Raw genomic sequence first — 8610 nt, 5'->3', positions numbered from 1 at the left:
AATCCCGAGCCTAAAACCTCCTTAAAGCCCAAAAGCTTAGTAAGTGTTGCGGCCCCATGAAGTCATGCCGCGACCCTCATCAACCAGAGACCCCTAACCCAAAAATAGGGAAAGCGCGCTGTGGTCCAAGCTAGGGCATGCCGCGGCCCGCCCTCTTCCTGGCCTCCAACAAGTTCTAGAGGGTCGTGGCTCAGCAAGAACAATGTCGCGGCCCGACCCTTCGAACCCAGAAAAATCCTCCATTTTTTCCTCCAAAATCAATCCAATTTACCCCAAAGTCAATCCAACAATTCAAACTAATCATGATAGAAGTTCTACCACAATCTCAACAACAAAACCTAACAAGAGTTAACCCCAAATCCCATTTAAAACTCTAGAATGATCCTTCACCTATCCCACATGTAAACCTCTGAAATACCAGCAGGAAACCAATATAATTCACCAAGTTGAAAGCTTACCTTTCCTTGATTAAGTCTTTCAGTTAATCTCCTAAGCTCCAGGCTTCAATCCCCAAAAATCCCAGCTTTAAATCCTTAATCTTTGGTTAAATTTCACCAAAATGCACCAAGCTTCCAATAGAGAAAACTCCAATAGAGAGAGAAAGAGAGAGAGTCGGTTTCCCTTAGTTTATGAGTGCTTCTTTTGTTTGTTTTATTTACTAAAGTTTCTAAGGTTACCTCAAAGGCTCAGGGTGCCAAAAACGTCCCCGAGAGCAAAATAGTAAATTTCCCCAATATTCCCTCCTAAACATTCTAACTTCAAATATATCTCCAAATATTTATTTCCATAACCCCATAAAACATCTAACACCCGAAATACCCCTCGACTCTCCCTGATTTGGGTATTCGACCCCGTGTGACTTTTTAGCTAACCGTTCCCTAGGACTGCCTCGAATCGTGCAACACAGATATATCACAAGTATATCAAAATTATTACATTTATCACATTTATGTCGTCAATGGACTAAAATTACAAACATGTCCTTAATAACCAAACGGGGCCCACATGCATATTTAATTCACCTAAACATGCATCTCTAATCACATATTCATAAAAATTCACATATTATAATAATAAATCACTTATTTCCCTCCAGGCACACTAATCAAGCCATAAGCCTTATTAACAAATTTGGGTCACTACAACTATCCCCTCCTTACAAAAATTTCATCATTGAAATTACTTGAACAACTCAGGATACCGCTCCCGCATCTCTGATTCAAGTTCCCATGTCGCCTCCTCCACAGCACTTTCACCAAGGCGATGGTTTTGCTCCACAAGACTTTATCCTTCCAGTCAAGAATCTGAACTGAATTCTCCTCATAACTCAGTACATGCGTCGAATCTGATACATACTTCCAGAGCATGGACACATGAAAAACATTATGAACCCATGATAAGGCTGTAGGCATCGCCAGTCTGTAAGCTACCTCTCCAACCCATTCCAGAATCTCGAAGGGACCAACAAATCTAGCGCTTAACTTGCCCCGAACACCAAACCATTTTACTCCCCTCAAAGGTGAAACCCTAACAAACACATTATAACTGACCTGAAACTCTACTCTCCTACGTCTCAAGTCTGAGTAACTCTTTTGGCGACTCTAGGAGGCGAGCATTCTACCTATAATATTCTCAATCTCCTTATTGGTCCTCTGAACCATCTCAAGACCCAAATAACTCCTCTCACCCATTTCATCCAAATGGATAGGTGATCTGCACTTCCTCCCATAAAGCATCTCATACGGAGCCACTCCGATAGTCGCCTGATAACTGTTGTTGTACGAGAACTCAATCAAAGGGAGATACTTACTCCAAGATCCCCCAAAGTCTAGCACACAGGCTCATAGCATGTCCTCCAGTATCTGAATCATCCTCTCTGACTGTCCATCTGTCTGAGGATGATAGGCGATAGTAAATCGTAACTGCGTGCCCATAGCCTTCTGCGGACTCTCCCAAAACTTGGAGGTGAAGGTGAGGTCCCTGTCGAATACTATCAACCTCGGAGCCCCATGAAGTCGAACAATTTCCTTCACATATAACTCGGCATACTGCTCCACAGTATATGTTGTTCTGACAAGTAAAAAGTGGGCGGACTTGGTATACCTATCCACTATCACCCACACTGAGTCATGCTGCCCCACGGTCTTCGGCAAACCAACCACTAAGTCCATGGTGATATCTTCCCACTTCCACTCTGGAATCCCTATAGGTTGCAACAACCTTGCTGGCTTCTGATGTTCAGCCTTGACCTATTGACAAGTTAAGCACTTGGCAACATAATCCACCATGTCCCTCTTCATGCCCGACCACCAATACAGAGCTCTCGAATCTTGGTACATCTTCGTCGTACCCGGATGTAAGGAATAGGGAGTGGTATGCGATACATCCAAGATCTCTCACCGAATATCAAAATCCATCAAAACATAGATCCGACCCTTGTACTTCAGCAACCCCATCTCTGAGATAGAAAAGTCATTAGCTGCCTGGACTAAGACATTCTCTCTATGACCTCTTAACTAGGAATCTTTTCCCTACGCCTCCCCGATCCCCTCAAGGAGTGTAGACTGAAGAGTGATTTTTTCTAACCGACCAACCACCAACTCTATACATGTTCTAGTCATTTTGGTTGAGAGTTGTACTCTGAATATTTATACTAGATAACTTAGTTTTTCCAAGCAGGATTTTAGACTGTTGAAAGTCTTATTACCATGTTGTTTGGATAGAAAGAATTGTTATCAATGCAATTGTTTATTTTCAAAGACATTTTGATAGGCTGTAGGTTCTCTACTGAAGAATTTTTGGGGGTATGTTTCAAGGAAATAAGTAAAGAAATGACTTATGGATTTTAGTGGTTAAACAGACTGTGGGGCTTGCGAGGGCGATGATCAAGCATAGTTTAGAAGTAGAGGGCTTACTTGATGCAGTGGACATTGTTGGAACAGGTGGTGATGGAACAAGCACAGTTAACATTTCGACTGGAGCTTCAATACTTGCTGCAGCTTGTGGTACCAAAATTGCAAAGGTGGCATCAATTTTATTGATTACTTGACATGAATGTGATCCCATATTGTAAATTGTTAGAGCTAAACTTGATTTTTTTTCCCTTTAAGCAAGGAAATCGTTCAAGTTCTTCAGCATGTGGAAGTGCCGATGTATTAGAAGAGTTGGGGATAGTTATAGACCTGGAACCTAAGGTTGGTGCTGTAAAATTTTTTGTTTTAGATGAATAAGCTGGTAGATTCATAAGATGCTAAACCAATTTCAAATTTGTCAATGTCTTTGTTAGCAGCAGCTTCTCATCTTGTAAGAGCGTAACTGAACTTTATTCTAATTCAATTCAAGTTTGTGATATGCGTGACTTAATTGTCTTATTAAATTTGTTCTGATCATTTTTTTATTATGAATGTGCCCTCTGTTTTATTTGTAAATGCATATAAATGCATTACTAATGTGCTCAATTTGTTCCTAGGTATTCCAAGATTTCATAGTGAGCCCACCTTTGCATGCCTTCAAACAATAGACCCACTCAAATATTGTCTTTCCTTAGTATGTTCTGGTCTTTTTCTCCACATTTAGTGCCACATCAGGGGGTATTCTAGACAGAGTTGTTGAAGCAGAGGATAAATAACATGGAGATATTCTAAGACTGGTAAATTTTATTCTTCTTCTACATTGTACCCTTGGTGCAAAACATTGTCAATTCAGTTTGGTATTTTTTTTCAATAACTCATAAAGGAAAATATTTACAATGTTGTGAGCAGGACCACGTTAAAGGTTACTTTGAATTGTCTGACAAGACAAAAATATATTTTTCTACTGCTGCTGCTTTGTGGGATGCTGATTTTTATGTCAAAGTTGATGATGACGTAAGTGTAAATATAGGTGAGTCTTCCTCTTTATTTTTACTTTACAAGAGATGTAAAGCTTATGCTAAATGACATAAGTGTAAATATAGGTGAAAATAGCTTTGTTTGTGCTGGCTATGATACTATAGTACATTGTATTCACTTATTATAAAAGTTTGATTACTTTTTAGTAATATACTATTTTTTTATTTATTTTATAATTTTTTTTTACTTTTTGTGTAACTTTTATAATTAGAAAACAACTTTACAGAAGCAGAAGTGGTAGCATAGAGTACTTATTATTTTGGTTGCTCTTTAGTAATATACGATATAAGTTACTTTTTTTAAAACATGTCTTGTTTTTGGATATTTTTTGTGTAACTTGAATGTTATGTTATTTTTTTTACCCTTGAAGTAGTATCATTTGTCATTTCTGTTGATATTACTAGCAGTATTCTTGTTCCTATAGTATTCTTGTTCCTTCAGGTTTACTTATCCATCTTGTATTTGCGAGTACCAGCAAGTTTCAGAATAATACTTAGGGGGGAAGTTGTGGAACATCAAAATATTGCTAATGATCTCAAATTTCCACAATTTATTGTGTATAAACCTCAGAATGCAGGAGTTGTTGAGGTTTGTTATATTGTGTTGTTTCAGTTGTCTTCATCATGTTTCAATGATTTCCAGGATGTTATTAGTTCATAATTTCTGTTGGTACTTGCAGCTCTTTGGTTCAATTCCTGGCTTTTGTATTTTTTTATTATTGTAAAGCAATTTATTTATTTCTTTTTGTTTAAATGGTTCTCGTATCTTGCTGCTGTTGTCGAGTACTAGTCAAAGTAGTTTTTCTTTTCCTGATATTTTTATTGTATTTAGTAAAATGATAGAAAAGATGATTGGATTATTACTTGTTGATTTTCATTTCTTAGATATCTAAAAAGTTTAAGATTACTAAAATAGCAAACTTTTATGATCCTCACAAACTCCCAATCTTTCTTCCTGTACTTCTTGCAGAAACTGCTCAATCGTGCAAAGTTATTTTGGACACTGTAGAATCTGCTCTGCCAGATGGCTTGCCTGAAAACTTCACTTCAGCTTGTAAATTACAAGATACTCTATCTAGGGCTGTTGAATCACTACCAGGATGAGAAAATGAAAACTTGGGTTTCATTTCTTTGTTGTTTGTTTTTGGTAAGAAATGAAAATTAAGTGACTGAGGTGATGCTTTAATTGAGTATTAACTATTATCAAATGAGTTGAGGTCTTTTTTGAGCCAAATATTCATGTGGTTTTGAGATTGGAGAACATCGAAAATTTGAATGCAAATTTTGCGTTTAGATCTACATATCTTTCTTTGTGTTGTACTGGAGCTGATTATGTTTCTTTATGTGAACTTTCTGTAGATGCATTCTAGTGGATGAGAATGACCAGGTTGTTGGTCATGATACAAAATATAATTGTAAGTAAAATTTGATCTGCACAATTCTTTTTGGGTGTTATGTCACGTCTTTATGGTACACTAGGAGCAAGGAATGCCGCACAGAGGAAGCTATTAGATGAACTGGGTATTCCTGCTGAAGATGTGCCAGTTGATCAATTTACCCCACTAGGCAGGATGCTGTACAAAGCTCCTTCTGATGGCAAATGGGGCGAGCACGAACGTAATAATTCTTACTTTATTAATTTATATACTATACAATATCTATATATATACGCTTGGCTGTCCAGAATACAGTGGAAGAAAGTCTTTTTTTGGAATTTATGAGTTTTTCTTATCTAGGTATTAAGCCATTGCTTTGAATGAAAAAAAATGCCCAAATTTAATTTTAGTTTTCTTGTTATCTGGGTTTTAAGCACATAATAGAGGAAAATCACATATATATATACATATATATTTATTATACGTTGATATGTCCTTATCGTTTTAACTCAAAAGTCATGATTTTTTAAGTTTTTCTTTCTTTCTTTCTTATTAATTATTGCGTTGTAATTTCTATCACATAAAAATGGAGTTTTGATTAGTTTTCATTTCCTTCTGACAGTTCCAGCCTTGTAAGTGCAACTAAAGTTGAGAAAAAGGGAAAATGGCAGTGACAGGTTCGAATTCTGAGCAGCCACAGTTCATTGCCAGCGCTGGAAATCGAAGCTTTTCATCTAATGCCCCACTGATTGAGAACTCTGATGCTCGGATTGTTGTTCCAGATGTGAGTCTTTTTCCTTTTTCTTTTTGCTTTGTATAAATGTAGTTTATTCATTAATTGGGTGCTTATCATGAATGGATACAAAATATTAGATTAAATTACAATATAATATTTTGAGTTATGTGGCTCTTCTATTTGGACAAAAGCTTGAGATTGGTTAAGAAAACGTAGAACTCATGATGTTAATGCCTCTAAAAAAAAAAGCTAGGAATGTTCTGAGACCATGAAACTTAAAATTTTGTTGGCTCTTATCTGGGTCCTAGATTTCTTGTCTCTATTGCATATAGTCTAGTAAAGCATGCCACCCTGTATGCACCAGTTTTTTCTGGCTGCATACGTGATATTTCTTTCTGTATGTAATGAATTAGATGCTAATTTTTTTTAGCAACAATTATCTGGTGGGTTATAGTAGCAATATCAATTTTTAACTTCAGAATGTTTGATTAAAAAAGGTATTTTAAACACTGTTGGAACTGAAAAAAGAAATTCTGAAATTGATTCGAAATAATTCATTAAGATATTTATGTTGACAGCCTACACAAGCCTGGTAATGTCCTCATAACTCATGGGAGAGCTTACATTAGTACATTTTCTTGATATGGTACCTGTCATGTAGATACAAAAAGTGAATGCACTTTATAAGATCCCTGGTCAGTAACTCAAATTCCTTTTTCTGAAAGCTATCCAACTTTACTCCTTTGGACTATTGTAGTCTCAGGTTATACAGATTTACAGACTTTATGTTGTAAATTTTCTGTTTTATAATTTATAATTCTACTCTTAATCTGGGTCCTGGATTTTTCAATGATTATTCTTTTATCCTTTATTTTTAATCTTAATACTTTTCTATAACAATGATATTAACTGAACCATTGATGTTGTCCCCTGCTATACTTTCTTTTGCTCTTTTCTTTTGGCTATAGAGAAATTGTTCTGTTAAAAACACACGTGGAACATGTTTTAACTGCATTATGCTCTCCTCCAGCAGACTGACAAAATAAAATTTGGAACTTCTAGTGCATTGAAAAATGATTTTGCCATTAGAAAAACTTATTCTTCTCTTTGTCACACTGCATTCTATGTTATTTTATTTATTTATTTATAATCTAGAATTTGCTAGGGACACATGTTTCATACCAAAATCTTGCACCACATAATGTTGCATATATATATATATTTCCTTTTCGAAATAGAACCTGTCATTTGAAGTCATATGGCTGGCTGTGCAATTTTATTATTATTATGTAAAATGTCACCTGCATTACTCTTATTTTACACCCTTACTATTGTTATCTTCAATTGATTGTATTATTTTCAACTTGTGGCAGAACAAGTTTTTTGGTGATCAACCTGGCATTGATGTACTGACGAAGAAGCAAAATGCATTGCTTGGAGTGGCTACAAATGATGATGGAAAGCAAGTGGTGGAAGATGCTAGATATCCACCATGGGTGCAATGTTTCCTGAAATCTCATTATCTGGATAAATATGATATTTGCGGAAGTCAACAGTATCGAATATTTGGCACTAGATTGGTGGTTATTAGGATAGATACTCATTGTCTTGTATGTTGATTGGAAATTGTATAGCATGTTAGTTTTACCATGTGATTTAAGATTTATTGGTTTGAGTTTTCGGGTCTTTGCCTCATGGGAGCTATAATATAATTTGATGACAGTGTTGAATGTTTTAAACTAATTTGTGGATTGTTAATACAATGTTGAATGCTTTTTACTTTTTGTTATTTGAAAATCAAGTTCATTTGATGATGCTAGTATATATTAGAAAACTAATTTTAATTATATAAATAAAAAATAAAAATATAATTGAATAAATTAGTGTTATATAAATGAATATATAATGAGAATTTAAACTTATCTAAATATTAAAATAATACGAAAAATGTGTTATAATATCTATTACAATAACACTTTTTATAGAATTTTGTTATGCAAACTTCATTATATAACACAAAAACTATGTTATATTAAATTGTAGTATAACACAAAAAATGTGTTATACTAAAGTGTTATACACAAAACATAAAAATAAAAAACAACGCAAAGGATAAACACAATAAATCATACTCTCCTTAATGATAATAACCATATAAACTTGATACCCCCAAACTTAATTGAAGCATTGTCCTCAATGTGCCAAAATATAACTATAAATTAAAATTGACAAGAGTTTAGAGTTTAGAATGGTCGTACCTCGATATGGTGCACTGCTAAGAGAGTAGAAGATACAACAAAAAAAATTAAATCACACATAAAACAAACAAAACAAATAAAACAAAAGTGAACAAGATCAAATAGGAGTCCAAGAGAATGGTAACAGGGTTCTCAAGGAGGATCTCATCCACTTCTTCAGTTTTTAATTCTAAAAATGGTTTTAATTTTTGTCCATTAACTTTAAATATATCACCATTTTTAGGATTTTCAATTTCAATAGCTCCATGTGGAAAAACAATACGAACAATGTAAGGACCAGACCACCTAGAGCGTAACTTTCCCGGGAATAAATGCAAACGAGAGTTGTATAAAAGGACTTTCTGACCTGGA

The 8610-nt window shown here is 35.0% G+C and overlaps 1 protein-coding gene across 1 annotated transcript; it reads left to right on the top strand.

Moving 5' to 3' along the window:
* Positions 1-5867: 5867 nt before the first annotated feature.
* LOC133825506 (uncharacterized) lies at positions 5868-7620 on the top strand. Its single transcript, XM_062258436.1, has 2 exons — positions 5868-6049; positions 7375-7620. The coding sequence occupies exons 1-2, from the start codon at positions 5930-5932 to the stop codon at positions 7618-7620; spliced, it is 366 nt and encodes a 121-aa protein (XP_062114420.1). The 5' UTR covers positions 5868-5929.
* The last annotated feature ends 990 nt before the right edge of the window (positions 7621-8610 follow it).

This window comes from Humulus lupulus, chromosome 3 (genome assembly GCF_963169125.1).
Source record: "Humulus lupulus chromosome 3, drHumLupu1.1, whole genome shotgun sequence".
Lineage (NCBI taxonomy): Eukaryota > Viridiplantae > Streptophyta > Magnoliopsida > Rosales > Cannabaceae > Humulus > Humulus lupulus.
Note: the sequence above shows the minus strand (reverse complement) of the source record. Positions and strands in the feature narration are given on the sequence as shown.

What these genes read in the sequence shown, in the direction of transcription:
- LOC133825506 (XM_062258436.1), top strand. Translation starts at nt 5,930, where the DNA reads ATGGCAGTGACAGGTTCGAATTCTGAGCAGCCACAGTTCATTGCCAGC. An exon ending in CTCGGATTGTTGTTCCAGAT is followed by an intron (nt 6,050 to 7,374) that starts GTGAGTCTTTTT and finishes AACTTGTGGCAG; the next exon opens with AACAAGTTTTTTGGTGATCA.